Source organism: Erpetoichthys calabaricus, chromosome 16 (genome assembly GCF_900747795.2).
Source record: "Erpetoichthys calabaricus chromosome 16, fErpCal1.3, whole genome shotgun sequence".
NCBI lineage: Eukaryota > Metazoa > Chordata > Cladistia > Polypteriformes > Polypteridae > Erpetoichthys > Erpetoichthys calabaricus.
In genome coordinates this window covers 78,632,209-78,651,917 of record NC_041409.2, presented here as the reverse complement: position 1 = coordinate 78,651,917, position 19,709 = coordinate 78,632,209, and the positions used below count along the sequence as shown (strand labels likewise).

The following is a 19,709-nucleotide window of genomic DNA, read 5'->3' as shown; positions in this document are numbered from 1 at the left end:
ACCCAGAACTCCGGCCTGGCCGTGGCGCAGCGTTGTATGCTAAACGCAGTTTCAGCGGCCATGGACTACTGGTCAGGGTGTCATCTTTAGTGTTACAGCTTAAATCTGTAACAGAGGTGCGAATAATTGCTTCTCGTCACAATATCTTAAAGTGGTTCAATGTCTATATACTGGAAGTGCCAAGAGTGTCGCACCATTACAAACTGTAAGAACAGCAGAAACTGGATGAGACAGCCTGTGGTGCGGAACTTCCAGCGATGTGGTAGCGTTGAACATTCCAAAATGGACTGTTCACCGAAAAATTTGTGAAGATTTATCCTGCCACCCGTATAAAATACAAGCAACGAACACAATTGTAATATTTTAGCTGCGTGACTCAATCTTTTACGCAGTTTATTGAATTGTTAAATGAAAACAGGGATGACTAACTATTTGGGAGCTCATTTATAAAAACCTATTGATAACGGTGGCGCTCATTTGAAAAACCGTATTGAAATGTTATTTAAGATTCCGTAAGTAAACTGCAACGATTAATTATTTTTCCATTTCAATCTTTATCTAGCTACATGAGTTAAGTGATTAGATTTAGTGATCTTGTCCTTTCAAAAAATCATAATATCCTCCCGCCGTACCCAGTATAAAGATTTTTTTTTTCAGTTTAACACAAAGCATTTTACACCAGCAGTGATACGCCTCAGGAATTAAATCCTTGCTCTGAATGATAATGTATTGTTTCATTAACAATATGTCTGCTTTTCACTTTTCTCTTTTAGTAATACAGTATTCACGTGAAAAGTATGCTTGAATAGAAGAAACACGTTTTTTTTTTTATTATATGGCCAATGCTACCTGTCTGGTTATGATTCGGCGGCCATTATTGCAGTAATCCTTGTCTTTGGTCCCAGTCGGTGCCGTTTTTTTCTTATTTAGGTCCTCAGATTAAAAGGTTTATGAACCTCTGCCTTGCAGGATTACTTCACTGAGGTTTTTTTGGTCTTCTTATGCCCGCCCAGGTGAATACGCCTCACCATGGAGGTCAAAGGTTATGCGTGCCTCGTTGTCAAGGAGACAGTACAACATGGCGATCCGCCGTGTCGGCAGATGTAACATATCAGCTCTGTTCGCTTTGGAAATACAATGAGGTTTTCAGCTTCGCTTGTTATGGACCTGCTCGAATTGTCATCGAGGACCAGTCTCGAAAAATGGAGAGTAAGTGAGCGTCGGGAAACCGTGACGGAACCACCAGTCCTGCGCTGCAGGTGCCAATGCGACGGAACGCGCCGACGAGAACCGCAGCAAATGCTTGTCCTCCGCAGTCGCCGCGAAAGGCATCGATACCTGTAGTTTCTTCTAGTGTCCCTTGTAGTAGCCGCGATGGCCGCCGACAATAGCAAGAATACGAAGGGCTGAGCTAGGCGAGCACGCATGTTGTCTGCCGATCGCTTTTCATTGTCAGGGCTGTCTATGCGATGCGTATAACGGGGTTAAGGTGGTAGATTGGCTTCGATCCGTTAATACAGGGGAGTGAGTAGCCCAGAGGGACGCCACGAAATACCGTGTCAATTGCTCAGACAGCACCCGTCAATCACACGGAACGGGTGAGGCTGGTTTATGCTTTTCGTGCCGACAAGACTATCATCAATGCACTCATTAATTTTCAGAAGCCTCCCTTCTAGAGGGTATATCGGCAGTATTGGGCACAAGACCGGAACCAGACCAAGACGGGACGCGAGTCAGCCCCAGAATACATTCATTCATGCAAAGAGCATATATTGTGTAATTAAAAGTGTAATTTATTTAGTTGTAGGTTAAAAATACAGCTTTGTCAATCTGTTAAACCAAAAACATTACACCAATGTGTTTTGGGTTGGGTTATGGGGTTTATTTAAACAAACAAAAAATAACCAGTCAGGCTGAGGATGTAGACGCCCACTGTAGTATCCGGCGATAACTCACTCAAATGGGGTCAGTTTAGAGATTTCAAATAATATATTGCATGTGTTTGCAATGTGGGACACAACTGGAACACAGAGAGGAGGAGGAGGCGCAGATACAGCCCATTGCCGCACCCACCACATGACAAACCACCTCAGGATCCCAGGTTAGGACCCGAGTGCAGCCATGACACCTCAGCACCACACTAGTTCAGATGGAAGGGAACAGTGTGAGTTTTTTTGTTTTTTTTTAGGGTGGCTGGAGGACATGCAGATATTTAAATTTGACTCCTCAGAGGTGTGCTATGAATGTTTATAATTGATTAACATTGCATTCATCAACCCACTTAATCAAAGGGTATGAAGCCTATGATGACAGCAGTGGTGCAAGGCAGGAAATAGCCGTGTATAAGACACCAGTTCATTGCAGGACCACTACACTACCAATTTAGAATTACCAGTCAAACTAACCTCTACCTTAGTGGTGGAGCAAGGGTTTTGAACTGGGAGAGGCATGCCTATTAGTAACCGTCCCTCTACGTTACGTTCTAATATGTTGGGTTATTTTGATTTGGAGGAACGTTCCAGTTAGGAGTGTGGCAGTTGGAGATGGCGGTTGGTGGTCAGGTGCAGAGGCTGGTTTTAGGGGTGACAGTGTTTGGTTTGTGGTAAATACTTCGCTTTGTCGGTTTAATTGGTTGTGATGGATGAACTCCCGTTGATCAGTGCTGGTGGAATGGAGTCCTTGTTGGTGTATAGAGGATCTTGACGGTGTGGCTGTTTGCAGTTGGTGCTAGGTTATGGGTGGAGTTTACAGTTTTGGTTGTGGAGGATGGTTCTGGGGGAGGATTGGGTGGGAGTTGATGGTGGGGCCCTGGGCAAGAACCCCCGTCCCCCCTTGCTGGATGTCTTTGGGGATGTGGAAGGAAAACTCCCATGGCCCACATGAGGAGAACATGCAAACTCCATACAGACAACAACCAGTTGAGAGACTCGTATCTAAGATGTGGGATCCATGAGGCAACAGCACCAATTCACAACACTGCTACCCCACTTTCTAACAATTGTGTCTTTGCTCGGAAATGTTAGTTATGAAAGAGGGCATTGATCCACACAGCACTTTCGGTGCACATTTTTAAATTCTAAGTTCACGCTTTAGGGTTATGATCATGAGCCATTTGAAAGTAAATCCCATAGAGGGCTGTCAATATCTGGGGGCCAATGTCTGTAGCCTCCCTAATGGCCACCAAGCTAGAGGAGTTGATCGTGTATACTGTAGCCTGCTTACTGAATATTCACCACATTTTTAGAAATCTGAAAACAAGCAGCCAAGTTTTATTTTATATAGCACCTTGCACACCAACCTTAAGTGTCAAGATACAACTAATGAGTATAAAAGTATTTATAATGATAATAAAATACAAAAACAACAGGAATGCATTATCCATGCAGTCTTTATGAAACCCTTATAATGCAGTTTAAAGATGTGTCACAACTACAGTGAATTTCTAACTTACATTTGGTAATTAATATGCAACGGGTCACCACGCTCCACTGCAGTGATTAGTGAGTATTACCACCTCACCTCCAAACTTCATAACTTTGTTATCTGAAGTCGCTACCTTACCTCAAAGTTAGAATTGCATTGCAGGGGTGTAACCGACCCTGGAGCAGACGGCGCTCCATCACAGGGGACACACATTTAGTCAAATGAGTTCATCTTTGGGATCTGCGAGGAAATATGGAAAACACGGAGATTACAAATTAAAGTCAAGTGACATAACACATGTCAGAAACCCATCAAATTGCCAAAGGAAAGGTGGGTGATGTTTCAATGTGTTGAATTCTTTTTCTAGCTCAAGACTCCAGGTTCCAATCTTTATTTATTTATTTATTTATTTTTATGCGAGTAAAGAGGATTTGCAGAAAATTGGCTTTACAGGGCAGCACGGCACTTGTGATTTGGATTGTCTGAAGCTTTGTTTCATTTACTTCACAGAGTACAGAATAATTGGTAAAATTGGTGAGGGGACATTTTCTGAGGTGGTGAAAACACAGAGCCTCAAAAATGGAAGTTTCTATGCCTGCAAGAAGATGAAGCAGCGAGTAGAGAGGTAAGTGACCCTGGGGTCAGCAATTGGGCCTCTTTTTTTATTTTTACAGTGTTGTCAGCTTTCTTAGTGAGAAGGGAGATCCTCAAGGGTGGCTAAACCCGAGTAGGTCACATTATGAAATGCTGCTGCTCCCTGCATGCACTTTATCCTTTCAGTTTTCTAGGGAGATGGAGCCAGTGCTGGCCGCTATGATATTCTCTCTGGACGGGATGCCGTTTCATCACACTGTCAGCATGTCTCTGGACTGTAGGAGGAAACTCATAAAAACATGGGGATGATATTAAGGTAGAGACAATGCAGAGTCCTAGTCATGTGGTAGTACTACCCGCTTAGCTCCGTATCTCCCAATTTAATTTTTTCAGATTTAAATTTTGCGTTCTGTGGCATACAGTTTTGTAAAACATACAAGTATCATCAATCCCATTTAATCCAGTTCAGTGTCAAAGAAGCCAGTCCATTACAGGGCATTATTGATCATATCCACACCCACTTTTACGAATATGGGGACAGTTAAGAGTCATCTAATGAATACAATACATACACAATTGAAGTAAAATACACACACACACACACTGAAAAAAGTATATTTTTATTTAGTTTAGCAAAATCATTTATTTGGTGGAGACGTAGGGTAAGGATGCTGCCTGACATCTCATCTGAGGATCGAAAGATACCCAAATCCATGCTGGTCTGCCATGCAAATTGTGGAATAAGCGCTCTGTTGGCGCAGACCCGACACAGACTGACACCAGAGGCACGTAAAAATTAATAGAAAGATTTATTTTCTTCACCTGTGGGACATGTCTTCCCCGTGTCCCACAGGCACAACACAGTCCCCAAAACTACACACAAAAGAAAAACAACACCACAAAACACTCTTCTTTCTCCTCCACTCCTCCAAGGCAGCTTTGTCCTCCTCCTCCTGACTCTGGCGCCAGGAGTGGTGTCTGTCGGCTCCTTTTATAGCCCACCCGGATGTGCTGCAGGTACTCGTTGACCTACTTCAGGGTGTGGCGGCACTCCCGCCCAGAGGGACTTGTTAAGCCGTGCAGCTCACCCTGGCGGTGGCCACAGAGCCCAACAGGAATGAGCTCCGGTGTTCCAAAATTGTGGCCCTGATGCAACCCAGGGGGGCTGCCACCAAGTGTTCTGGGGGACGTAGTGTGAATCCCATGGCTGCTCCCCCGGATCCAGTGTCAAAGGGGTGTCCCGGCCGTCCATCACAATATCCAATTGTCAACAAACTCTGATCATCCATTTTCCGGACTGGATAAGCAATCCTAATGGATCCAGAAATGTTACATACAGAGATGTAAGACAAAACCCCAGTGGAGTTTTCTCTGTCCTGTCAATCAATGGGGAATTCATCCTAACAAAATCTCAACATGAGGCCTTCAGAGTAGCTGGCAAGTAGCTGGCTAATAAATTTTAAAGTCCCCACAAAAAGAAGAGTCGCCATCAAACTATGGCTTGTATAACAAAAAGAGCAAACAAAGATTCTTTATAAAGTAAAACTTTACTTCATAAAAATTCTCTGTAGTAAAAGAAACTTTGAGGAGCACAAAAGGAGTTGCCTTAGAGAAATAGGCAGTCCAGTGGCAAACAAGTCTCAATATGCAAATTCAGAAAGAGATTTTAAAACAGCAAAAAATTGTCAAAATCCAGAAAATCAACCAAAAAAAAAGCAATAATCAAAAGAGAACTCGCCAACACCCAGGGCATAGCATGTCATGTCAGGAACTGTGTGTGCCCTCAGCCTTTATAGGGCTGGGGTTGCAGTCCATCCACTGAGATGGACAGGTGGCCCCGCCTCTTGGGGAACCACCCACAAATACAAAGAACATGGCAGAACAGACATGAATACATAACAACTAAATGATACACAAAACTAATAAAAACACATACTAATACAAATACAGTAATCCCTCACTTATCGCGGGAGATAGGTTCCAAGGCCGACCGCGATAACTGAATTTCCGCGAAGTAGGGACACTATATTTATTTAATTATTTAACGTGTATTTGGACGTTTTTAAACCCTCCCTGTATTGTTTACAACCCACCATTTACTCTATTAAAAACAGGGACAACTGCTAAGCAATATGAAATCGGTAGATAAGTTTACACTTACTGTATAGCGAAGTACACGTAGCAGCTTGTAGGCAGTCATGACGTCGTCGACCTTGTTGCAAAGATTCCTAAAGCAGATTCCATCCAGACTACTGCCTTATCACGTCCACTTGCAACTCGTTTTGCACCCTGGTTAAAGGACACTGCGGCCGTAGATCTTATATGCTTTTCCTCCTTTTTTAATAAAAAGAATCGATGTCCTGCAGCGGTGTAGCTGTTCCCTTCCTTCAACATATCCAAAACTTTTACCTTTTCTGCAATCATTTGCATCTTCTGTTGGTGCTTGGACACGGCCCCTGAAGCATTAGCACGTTAATGATGAATGAGTGAGATGAGACTTCCTGGTTAATGCAACACTCCATCGCTGAGCCAATCAGCAGCACACAGGAACTTAACTGCGTGCTCTGATTGGGTAGCTTCTCAGCCATCCGCCAATAGCATCTCTTGTATGAAATCAACTGGGCAAACCAACTGAGGAAGCAAGTAAAAAGACCCATTGTCCGCAGAAACCCGCGAAGCAGCGAAAAATCCGCGTTATGTATTTAGATATGCTTACATATAAAATCCGCGAAGTCGTGAATCCGCGAAAAGTGAACCGCGAAGTAGCAAGGGATTACTGTAATGAACATAAATAAGAATATAATCATAAACAAAGGATCAAAAAAACAAAAAACATAACACGTCCAGGTTGTTAAGTGACTCTTAAATAGAGTCCATATTTACACGCGCAAAAAAAAAAAGTAGCAGAATCTAAGCGATTAGACTGATTCGCACGACTTTAGTTGGACAGCAGGGTGCAGTTCAGCTTTGATTATTTGCTGTTTGTGCTCATTGGAAGCTCCCATGTTGGCGGTGAAGCCCGTGATCCGTGCTATACGTGATGGTCGTCGAGTGTGATGGTTTATTGTGTCAGTGTGCATTATCAGGTCGTGACGGTGAGCTCCTCATTCCACTTGACAATATTTACATTGTGTCGAAGACTTCCTTGTCATTAGAGGGGTGGTTGAATTTTTCTCAGTCAGGCCTAACTGGCTTTCTAATGTAGGTTTGTTGAAGGATCTGGTCCATGACAACAGGAAGCTGCTGACAACACAGCACATGAGGTGATTACAAAATGACACTGCTGATTTTCTTCAATATTATTAGCCCAGAGTGGCGCATTGGCCACTGCTGCTGCCTCACGGCTCCACGAGGCTAGGTTTGAACTTGTCTGCTTGCTGTTTGTGTGGACTTGTCTTTGGTTTTCCTCCCACAGTTATGTCGTTTTTAGTGGTTTATTCAGCCACTTGCTTTTTGACGCAGTGTGTGTTAACCTGCTGCCCAGTGTAACTGACAGGATTTGACTCACAGGTGTTTGGTAAACATAATAAAATGTGTTGTTATGTCGCTGTAGCTCACCGGCACATTAGTAACAAATCATTGAGCAATTAAGATAACAAAGGTACTGATATATTCCCATATGCCTCATACAGTTGTTAAGGGTGTTTTATATGTTTGCATTGTCTCGCTACAAATTGGATGAAATTGACTAACTACTTTCTGTTCCCCTTAGTCCAGCTCAAGTCCATTTGACATTCTGCTAATTATTCTATGTTTGGTAATGTTGAACCTTCCACAAGGTGTTTTACGCAGCACACAAGATTATTATTCAAAATGGAAAATGAGCAAACACTGAAAAGAGAAAGCAGACATGGAAAAAAAATATAGAAAAATGTAATCTGAGGTGCATAGGTGTAAACCGATAACAGAAGAAATGGCAATGCTGAGTCAGCCATACTGCGCTAGCAACGGAAGAGTCTGCAAATGAAGTAAATATTTGTGCACACGTTAAGCAAGTCAACCCAATCAGCCATGAAGGAGCTCAGTGTGGCAAGCCTGGTTTGGGCCTTGGGCCAAAAAGACATTGACAAATTTCTTTTAAAGTTATTAGCCCAGAGGGGTACACTGGTTAGCGCTGCTGGCTCACAGCTCCAGAAGACTTGGTTTGAATCCCAGCCTGGTCACTGTTTGTGGGTTTTTTTTTTCCTTTGGTTTCCCTTCCACATTTCAAGTGTGAGCAGGTTAGTTTGATTGGCCGAGTATGTGTGCTCGCGTCGAAGTGTGCCGTGACTTGACACCCAGTTGACAAGTAGTGGCTGATGGGATTGGATTGAGGTGGCTCACAATGGCAGAATGGATCATTAAACCAAATGTGTAACTGTTGGTGGACTCCTGTTTTTTTCACAAATAATGCAAATTTAAGAGATGTTAATTCTTGTACAGTGGTGTGAAAAACTATTTGCCCCCTTCCTGATTTCTTATTCTTTTGCATGTTTGTCACACAAAATGTTTCTGATCATCAAACACATTTAACCATTAGTCAAATATAACACAAGTAAACACAAAATGCAGTTTGTAAATGGTGGTTTTTATTATTTAGGGAGAAAAAAAAATCCAAACCTACATGGCCCTGTGTGAAAAAGTAATTGCCCCCTGAACCTAATAACTGGTTGGGCCACCCTTAGCAACAATAACTGCAATCAAGCGTTTGCGATAACTTGCAATGAGTCTATTACAGCGCTCTGGAGGAATTTTGGCCCACTCATCTTTGCAAAATTGTTGTAATTCAGCTTTATTTGAGGGTTTTCTAGCATGAACCGCCTTTTTAAGGTCATGCCATAGCATCTCAATTGGATTCAGGTCAGGACTTTGACTAGGCCACTCCAAAGTCTTCATTTTGTTTTTCTTCAGCCATTCAGAGGTGGATTTGCTGGTGTGTTTTGGGTCATACTGTTGCAGCACCCAAGATCGCTTCAGCTTGAGTTGACGAACAGATGGCCAGACATTCTCCTTCAGGATTTTTTTGGTAGACAGTAGAATTCATGGTTCCATCTATCACAGCAAGCCTTCCAGGTCCTGAAGCAGCAAAACAACCCCAGACCATCACACTACCACCACCATATTTTACTGTTGGTATGATGTTCTTTTTCTGAAATGCTGTGTTCCTTTTATGCCAGATGTAACGGGACATTTGCCTTCCAAAAAGTTCAACTTTTGACTCATCAGTCCACAAGGTATTTTCCCAAAAGTCTTGGCAATCATTGAGATGTTTCTTAGCAAAATTGAGACGAGCCCTAATGTTCTTTTTGCTTAACAGTGGTTTGCGTCTTGGAAATCTGCCATGCAGGCCGTTTTTGCCCAGTCTCTTTCTTATGGTGGAGTCGTGAACACTGACCTTAATTGAGGCAAGTGAGGCCTGCAGTTCTTTAGACGTTGTCCTGGGGTCTTTTGTGACCTCTCGGATGAGTCGTCTCTGCGCTCTTGGGGTAATTTTGGTCGGCCGGCCACTCCTGGGAAGGTTCACCACTGTTCCATGTTTTTGCCATTTGTGGATAATGGCTCTCACTGTGGTTCGCTGGAGTCCCAAAGCTTTAGAAATGGCTTTATAACCTTTACCAGACTGATAGATCTCAATTACTTCTGTTCTCATTTGTTCCTGAATTTCTTTGGATCTTGGCATGATGTCTAGCTTTTGAGGTGCTTTTGGTCTACTTCTCTGTGTCAGGCAGCTCCTATTTAAGTGATTTCTTGATTGAAACAGGTGTGGCAGTAATCAGGCCTGGGGGTGGCTACGGAAACTGAACTCAGGTGTGATACACCACAGTTAGGTTATTTTTTAACAAGGGGGCAATTACTTTTTCACACAGGGCCATGTAGGTTTGGATTTTTTTTCTCCCTAAATAATAAACACCATCATTTAAAAACTGCATTTTGTGTTTACTTGTGTTATATTTGACTAATGGTTAAATGTGTTTGATGATCAGAAACATTTTGTGTGACAAACATGCAAAAGAATAAGAAATCAGGAAGGGGGCAAATAGTTTTTCACACCACTGTATATGATAAAGTTAGTGCGCTTCAAGTGATTCTTAAACTGTTTTGAATAGGAGCTCCAGACACGATGAAAGGGGTGTAAGGCTTCCAAAATGAACCACGGAGAAGGCCGGGACCTTCATTAGCCTTTTCTTGATCTAGTCACACCCACCCCAACTACTACCTGCAGGCTTCGGACTGCTCAAGCCCAAAATGAGGAACTGGTTTGAAAACTTTAAAAAGATGAGGAAGTCCCAAAATATATATTTATTACAAGGGAAAAGAAAATTGTAAAATCCTGGTTTTATAAAGACAGTCCAAACAAGAATCTTTATAAATTGAGGCTTAAACCCAATTTGGACAGAATTCGATTTACTCAAGGAGGTGGAGTGTAGTGTGGCAAAGGCAACCCGACACAGAGTGACACCAGAGGCGCATGAAAACTCAACAAAAAGATTTTATTTTGTTCAGCCGTGGGGCACGTCTTCCCCGTGTCCCACAGGCCCTACACAGTCCCCACACCACACCAAACGAAAACACCAACACACTCTTCTTCCTTTACTCTTCCCAGGCAGCTTTGTCCTCCTCCTCCTGAGTAGTGGCCGCAGGCTCCTTTTATAGCCCTTCCGGAAGTGCTCCAGGTGGCAATCGGCCTAATTAGGCTGCACTTCCGGGTGTGGCTACATTCCAGCCCACATGGGCTCGTTAAGCCATGCAGCTCCTCTGGGTGGTGGCCACGGAGCACCACAGGTCTGAGCCCTGAAGTCCCACGCCTGTGGCCCCGATATAACCCAGGAGGGCTGCCACCACATGGTTTGAGGGATGTAGTGTGCATCTCATGGCTGCTCCCCCAGTCCCAGTGTCAAACGGGCATCCCGGCTGTCCGCCACAATAGTCGGTTCTGTGTACCATCTGCAGACCATATTTGCAACACTTATTTATAAGAACAATATGTCCGTTCACACCTCCAAAGGGGTGAAAATAGTAAAATAAGAAAAAAGGCACATAAATCATTAAAGAGAGAGAGAGAGAGAGAGGTTAGGAGCACGCACTGATACAGCGCATTGCCACACCCACCACACGACAAACCAACTCACAATCCAGATTAGGACCCGAGTGCAGCCGTGCAACGGGTGACACCTCGGTACCACACTAGTTAAGATGGAGTGGAGTGGAACCAGGGTGTGGTTTTCTATGATGGCTGGCGTGCCAATTCTGCCACCAACCCCCAAGTGTTTCCCTGCAGGTTGGAAGGCCTACATGCAGGGATGGATGCAGATTAACGTCATACCCAGGACGGAGCAATTGCAGGTTAAGGGCCTAAAGGATGGCCTAAAAATGTAATATGTCCAACAAATGTAAATAAGTCCAAGCAAAATCTGAAGACAGAATGAAAAGAAAACCAATAAACACAAACGACTCCTTACAAATGTAATGATCCACTGCTGGGTCCTTGTCTCTGACTTAAATATAAAAGCAAAGCGAGGAGTGGGTGGCCCTGCCTCCGGGGGCTCTACTCACAAAGTACAACAAAGTATAAGGACCGGAGATACATAATTATTAAATAATAACCAAGCAAAACAGAAATTACATAAAAATCTAAAACAATAGTAATTCAAAACTAATAAAAACAACAGAAAAATAAATATAAGCCAGAAAAGAAACCCTGGCTGTAACACAACATGAACAATGAAAGATGGCACCTGCTAAATGTGGAGTATTTGAGTAGAGATGCCCTGATGATGATATGCTTACAATAGTGTATATGTCATCACTTTAAGTCTGTGGAATAATGCGCATATTTAATCTATGGGGGGGGGGGGGGGGGTACCCAAAAATAAGTGGAATTGGAACGGTGTCCAAGGCCTGCAGCGATTTTTCTTTGACTTCCTCCATGGTGCAAAAAAGCTTTCCTTTGAGTTCTTTTTTCATATACGGGAACAAGAAAAAGTCACATGGAGCAAAGATCAGGCGAGTAGGGAGGGTGGCAATAACACCAAGACACACAAGTCAATTCAGAAATCTCTTCAATAGTCCAACGATGATCTTCGTCAACCTTTTCAAGATTTTCGTCATTCCTAATTGTGGAGGGTTGGGCAGATCTTGGTTGATCTTCAAGTGACATTTCCCTTCGTTTGAAATGCGAAAACCACTTGTAGACCTGTGTTTTACTTAAATCTTCCTCTTTAAAAGCAGTTTCAAGCATCACTACAGTTCCAGCAGCTGTTTTCCCTAAGAGAAAACAAAAATGAATGCAGACTCTTTATGATCACCCGTCACAAAAATTGCAGAACACGTTTAATAAGCACCAAGAAAAATTGACACAGAATGGCATACGAAAAACACAGCACAACGGCACTTGGCAGACGGCCACGGAATACTGTAAGTATGCTACACCTAGCGGCGAAATTAGCAACGAAGTCGAGATTGCGCACCAGGTTACGGATTCTGGTTATTTTTGGGTACCCCCTCGTATATTGTTAATTAAAATATATCTGTTGAGTTGCTTGATTCCATTCCATTTTACTGCTTTACATCAGTCAGTATATTAGGGGCCTGTGCACAAATGCAGGACTTCTATAGTTTTTGTGATGGATTCATTATTTTTCTCCTTTTCACTTCCTCTTTGTGCATTGGACTGAGTCATCACCCTCAAATGAAGCCAGTCTTACATTACATGAATTTTCCGAACATTTTACGTCATTAATGTCAGCAAGCTGTTGGCAGTATGTGTGTACCCGTGACTGCCAGTCATAAAGTGTGACATCACCCACATCTCAGTCATCATGCTCTACGACTAGCCACGACAAAATCAAACACTCACTTGAGTGCAAATGTTGACAACCAATGAGTGCTTAGCTCTAAGTATAATGCATACAATACAACCACAAGATGAATCCAGTAGGGGGCGCTAGCTCTGTTGTTGGACTAAGTTCTTTTTTAATTGCGACATGTTACATAACCCAAAACTATATACAGTCAAAGTAAAAAGTATGTGAACCCTTTGGAATTATCTGGTTTAATGCATGAATTGGTCATAAAAAGTGATCTGATCTTCATCTAAGTCACAGGTACTGATATACACAATGAGTTTAAGCCAATGACACACAAAACATTCTACTCTTTCATGTCTTTATTTTACAAACGCATTCAACGTTCACAGTGGTAGTGGAAAAAGTAAGTGAACCTTGGGATGTAATAACTAGTTGACCCTCCTTTGGCAGCAATGACCTTAACCAGGCGCTTCCTGTAACTGCAGATCAGACCTGCACATTGTGCAGGGGGTAATTTGAGCCCATTCTTCCCCACAGAACTGCCTTAACTCTTCCATATTCTTTGGTTGTCTTCTGTGTATGGCTGTCTTCAAGTCATTCCAAAGCATCTCAATAGGATTGAGATCTGGGCTGTGACTGGGCCACTTCAAAAGGCAGAGTTTGTTCTTCTGAAGCCATTGTGCTGTGGATTTGCTGCGATGTTTGGGGTCATTGTCCTGTTGCATCACCCAGCCTCTTCTGAGCTTAAGTTGACGGACAGACACCCTCACATTATCCTGGAGAATTTGTTGGTAAACTTGTGAATTCATTTTCCCCTCAATGATGACAAGCTGTCCAGGGCCTGATGCAGCAAAGCAGGCCCAAATCATGATGTTCTCTCCACCATACTTTACTGTAGGGATGATGTTTTGATGTTGATATGCAGTGACCTTTTTACGCCAAACGAAGTTCTGCTTGTTCCTCCCAAATAATTCAATTTTGGTTTCATCACTCCACAAAACATTTTTCCAGTACCATTGTGGAGTGTCCAAGTGCTCTTTTGCAAACTTCAGGCGTTCAGCAATGTTCTTTTTTGATAGCAGTGGCTTCCTTCTTGGTGTCCTGCCATGGACTCCTTTCTTGTTCAATGTTTTGCGTATAGTTGACTCGTGAACAGAGATGTTAGCCAATTCTAATGACTTCTTCAAGTCCTTTGCTGTCACTCTAGGGTTCTTCTTTACCTCATTGCTGACTTTGCGTTGTGTTCTTGGGGTCATCTTGGCAGGGTGGTCACTTCTAGGCAGAGTAGCCACAATACCAAATTGTCTCCATTTATAGATAACTTGCCTAACAGTAGACTGATGAATATCTAAAATCTTTGAGATGACTTTGTAACCCTTTCCAGCCTCATGTAGATTAACAATTCTTAATCGCAGCTCTTCAGACAGCTCTTTTGTGCGAGGCTGGATATGCTTCTTGCCAAAAGCTCAAACTCAAACTTTATAGTGTTTTCGACCAATCAAAGTCATTCTAGGCCACACCTCTGAACTGGTTTCATTAAATGGACTACAGGTGTGCGAAATTTTGACTGCAATGAGCTTTTTAGAAAGTCATTAGCTTAGGGTTCACTTACTTTTTCCAACCTTCAGTTTCACAGTTTGAATGATTTATTCAATATGGTCAAAAATTCTCTGAAAATCTGTGTAGTTATAGGAGACTGTGTTTGTTCATTATTGTGACTGACATGAAGATACGACCATGTTTTATATGGGAATTAGACATACTGTAAATATAGATAATTCCTAGGGGTTCACATACTTTTTAGTTTGACTGTAAATATGATATTAAAAGGCGATACCCCTCCCTTAGTGATATGGCAGTAAGAAATCACATAGGAAAAATAACTTTGCTTTCTTTAATGACAATGTACGCAGCATAATAGACAAGGAAGCCATGACAAGACCTTTACCGAAGTGGGAACCCGGTGTATAGAGCCTGCCATTTTCGTCACTGCGCTAGAAGGATTTTCAGGATCGGATGCCGGTATCTCCCATCCGTCCGTCGGCTTCGAAGGTGTGCCGGGCAATGTTCCAAGGCTTTATACTCTTTCTTCAGGTGCATGCCCCCACTTAGGTAAATCATGCCATTCCAAACAAGGAAAAGAAGATGCAATGTCATGCTGATTCTGACACACAGAAATAGTACAATGCCCATTTCGTAGTTGTCCCTTTCTTGTCTCCTAAGGCTTGCCTAGCAGTTCTAAATGATGAGCCCCTGTGTGCTAAATCTGGCCTTGTGTTAGCTGTACATGTGAGTGGATTTATAAAATATTTTTTGTACACAGCACAGTGACATATTAAACTTTAGTACTTATTACACAAGAAAAGAAGAAAAAAACAGGTATTTTGGACCATGCAAAGAGAAGAGTGGCTTGTCTGTCCAATGTCTGTCATGTTTGTTGTACCGTGACAGACGTGAAAAAGTAAAACTGCAGTTGAACTCACTGCACCTGGAAAACATTCATACAGCCACCAGTGCTTTTAGGCAGCCCATTAAGTGGCCATCCAAATACACAAAGCTCACAACACTTTGCAGCTGTGTTGAAAAGTCGAGAGCACATCATATAATTCATCATTCCATGAATGCTAGTCGTGTAATCTGATATCTTCAAGGCAACAAGATCCAGCAACTGCTGTAATTAAAGTCGTGTAGTGTGACATCGGCCTAACCAGCTATAGTGTATTAAAGTCCTAAAACTCATCTTGGTCAGTTTTTGCATTTAGTTGAAATCTCTGGATTTTTTTTCTTTCCCAAAAAGTTTACTTTAAAAGGTAACCTAAAAATTTCAGAGATGTTGGGTGACTATTGTAGTTGATTCAGTATTAGCTACCCATTGTAATCAATATACCGTAAATCAGTTTTGGGAAAGGAAGAAAGCAGATTGTCCAAGGTAAGATCCATGTTTGAATAATAGTACATGCCAATTATGATGCCAGGGACTGGCAAAGTGCTGCATGTTGGTGATACACGCTAGTAAGAATTCACACACGACAATGAAGTGAAACTCAAAATGAACATCATGCAGTTCTGTGGCTTTCCAAAAGGTGGTGCTATAGAGGTACCTACACTGCTGCATGCTGCTCATTTTCAATGACATCTGCAAGCACAAGTGAAGCCTGGCGTACAGTTCATACAAATGTCAGGGCAAAGTTAAAGACTGGAACACTAAATTGCCCCCTTTATTCAGTAACACCAAGGCTGGACTCTGAGGTAGCCACTTCATGCCAGACACACCGGAAGGCCCCCATCGATCAGTTTCCTCACCTCTCTTGAGAAGGTTAGTCGCATAGCCACGTTCTGTTGTGAAAGTGATAGAAGTGCATACTCACGTATCAACCTGATGACATCTGCCAGGCACAATGAGTGGAGATTAGTGGGATTCCTAAATACTTGTATGGACAAGAGACGTTCAAACAAGCTGTTGTCTGTGAACAATCAACCTGCCAGTTATATGAAGACACAGAAAGGAAAACCGAGCAGCTGTCAGAGAAACGTAATTAAATCCTCCTCAGGACTGCTGGTATTGTTTGTGTTTTTGTTTAAGTGCACTGAGACAAAGCCTCGCAGTCTTATAACATGATGTGGTGTCAGTGGGATTTTGCAGACAGTTAAAGCTCCAAAGCGAATGTAACTTGAATTCTTTGGTTTTCAGCAGTACACACATAAAACTGGCATCATGGCATGGCCATGTATCTCAGGATATACTGTTTAGTGTACTGAAGTCACAGCACTGCTGCCTAGACCATCTAGAGACCCCAGCTCCTTTTCACTGCCTTTATGGAGTTGCATGCTCGTCCTGTGTTCGTGTGGACTTTCTGTGTGTCTTGGAATGACTGATTGGCCTAAGATGACAGGGCTGCTCTGTGTGTGAGTGTGAACATTGAAGGACAGGACAGGACAGGTCAGGTTGGGGAGCATGCACTGGTACTGATGACGAAACAGCTTAGGATCCTGGTTGGTAAACCCCCCAGGCAGACACACAGTCCAGTCTCACCCTCCAGAAATGACCCTCTATCTACCACAGCCAGGCATTACGTGGACATCCCCTTGGCCTGGTCCAGTCACTCGAGTCCTCAACAATGAGGATCACCCTCAGGATTTCCATAAATCAAAAGATAATAAACTAGGAGACTTCCAGGAAGAGGCTTAGGCTAATTTTGCTGCAATTGTGCTAGAAAGAATAACCTTTGCTGGAAAGAAGAAAGAGTGACAGCAGAAAAGTCCAGAAGAAGAAATAATTGAGGCAATAAAGGAATTTTATAAGAGAGAACAGATGAGAGAAATTTTGACACATTACCCCAAAGAACCCTAACTGTAGGAAACTCCCAGAACATGTGTAGAAATGTACCTCGGGACTTACAAGAACAAAGGGAGCACAGAGGGTCAGCTGATAAACCCATAGCAAAGGTTTGCAAATTTAATTAAAACCAAAAAGTGAAATCTTTCATTCCTAGAGTTATTCAGACCAGATTGTGGTCAGGTGCATCCTGTTTGCTTTAATTCTCCTTGAGATGTTTGTAGAACTTGATTGGAGTCCACCTGTGACAAATTGAACTGACTGGACATCATTTAGAAAGTCACACGTCTGTGTATAGAAGGTCCACAAACAATCCATGAAAGTCAAGGACGTCTCTGTAGACTTGTGTGGTGAGGCACAGATCAGGGCAATGGGATAAAGCCATTAGTGAAGCTCGGAGTGTTCCCAGGAGGACTGTGGCCTCAATACTTGTTAAACAGAAAATGTTTGAACCCCCAGGACTTTTTCTAGAGATGACCAACCAACTAGACTGAGTAATCAGGCAAGAAGGGACTTGACCAAGAACACAATGGCCTGTCTAACGGAGCTTTAGAAGACATCTGCTGAGATGGTTGGACCTGTTAGAAAGACGACCATCTCAGCAGCACTCCATTAATCAGGCGTTTATAGTAGAGTGGCTCACTCCCATTTGGAGTTTGCCAAACAACATTTAAAGGACTGTGAGAGCGTGAAGAAAAAGATTCCCTGGTCTGATGAGACAAAAATTGAACTCTTTGGGCACAACTTCAGGCACTATGTCTGGCAAAGGATCAGACATTGTTCATCACCTGCTTAATACTATCCCTAGGGTGAAGCATGGTTGAGGCAGCATCGTCATATAAGGAGTGCTTCTCAGGGACAAGGACCCAGAGACTTGTCAGAACTGAGGGAAGGATAAATGAAGCCAAATATGAAGGGGTCCTTGAAGAAAACCTGCAAAAGTGTGCACACCACCTCAGACTGGGGCAACCGTTCACCTTTCAGCACAACAATGACCTGAAGTATACAGAGCAGTCAGAACATCACTGGATCGACTTTGGGACAAGATGGACTGTCACTGAGTGGCCCAACTAAAGCCCAGACTTAAACCCCATAGAAAATCTGAAGATGGCGGTTTACAGACACTTCCCATCTAATCTAATGGAGGCTCCTCAGAGTGCCTGATGGAAACCTTGTCCTTAGTAATACAGAATCCCCCCTGTCCACCTAAACATGTCCTTTTTGAGCCCAGCAGACACCCTCTGACCAGGTGAGCAGTCTAGTGGTGTGTGGCAAACATGTGGCAAGGCGGTGTGGCGGTCAGCACCGTTGTCTCCCAGCTCTAGAATCATGGGTCCCCTTGTCTGCATGGGTTTTTTGTACACATAAATCAACACAGTTTAAGACCAATTGGCACCATGTCCACATTTGATTCCTGTCTTACATTCGATGCTGTCATTAGTTGGCTTCCCACAATCCTGTCCTGAACTGATTAAGTTAAGAAAACTGAGGGGTGGGTAAGTCTGTTGGTACAGTTTTAATGTACACATTGGATTACAATGGAAAGGTGCGACTTGGGTATAATTTGGGGCCTTTATGTGTGATGTTCAGAGGCAAAAAAAAAAGTCAAACAAAAGGTCAATTTTAATTATAATGTGTTTTGTTTTCTTTGTACAGCATGGAAAAGGTGAACAACCTCCGTGAAATCCAAGCCATGAGAAGGCTCAGCCCGCATCCGAACATCCTCCAGCTCCATGAAGTACTTTAGTAAGAACACTCGCATAACATCCTACTGTACTGTCACGTCTGCTTGAATGATTTGCTCCTTACTAATCACAATTGGGCATGTACTGTATTTATACATCATCTGATTGTATTTTCATGATCAATTTTTTTTTAAATTTTATGTTCAATAAGCAAAAGAAAACAATCTGGGATCATAGAAAACAAATTGTAACCAGGGTAGTAGGCATGTGCCCAACACAAGTTTTCCCATAAATAAGGGTCTGTATAGGATTCAAATGTACTGGTCCTTGTGTAGACTGGTGAGAGAGGCTAGAGGGACGCCGAGGAAAGAGGAAAATAAGAGAAGGTGAAAGTTAAGGATTAAGATTAGTGACATGATGCGGACCCCGCTGCCAACCAGCTCTGAATCAAATGCACAGTAGCCTGCCCCTTCTTTAAACAGGAGCCGGATGATCCTTTGATCTGCATCACCAAAATGTCAAGAAAGATTAGATTAAAGAAAGAGGATTTCTTAAAATCTAAGGAGAGTCAGTCCTGGAGATTTTCAGCAAGGTCCTCGGATTAGTTTAAGCAGAGATGGCATCCAGACAGAATAACTTCCGCTGGATAGTAGTCAAGGTAAGGGAAGAGAAAACATCAGATGGGCATCCGGAAACACGGACGGCAGGATGGGGAGTGACAGCACTGCTGCCTCGCAGTAAGGATACCAGGGTTCACATCCCAGGTTCTCCCTTCATGGAGTTTGCATGTTCTCCCCGTTTCTGCGTGGGCTTTCCTCACGGTGCTCCGGTTTCTTCCCACCATCCAAAGACATGCAGATTAAGTGAATTGGCGACACTAACTTG

General features: G+C 42.9%; 1 protein-coding gene across 1 annotated transcript in view; it reads left to right on the top strand.

Annotated features, from left to right (window-relative positions):
* The first annotated feature begins 1,043 nt into the window (after positions 1–1,043).
* Positions 1,044–19,709, top strand: part of LOC114666944 (MAPK/MAK/MRK overlapping kinase-like) — a 55,601-nt gene continuing 36,935 nt past the window's right edge. The window contains exons 1-3 of the mRNA XM_028821997.2: positions 1,044–1,209; positions 3,934–4,048; positions 18,796–18,885. Of these exons, the coding sequence (XP_028677830.1) occupies positions 1,203–1,209; positions 3,934–4,048; positions 18,796–18,885 (212 nt within the window). The 5' untranslated portion in view covers positions 1,044–1,202. The remainder of the gene's footprint in view (positions 1,210–3,933; positions 4,049–18,795; positions 18,886–19,709) is intronic.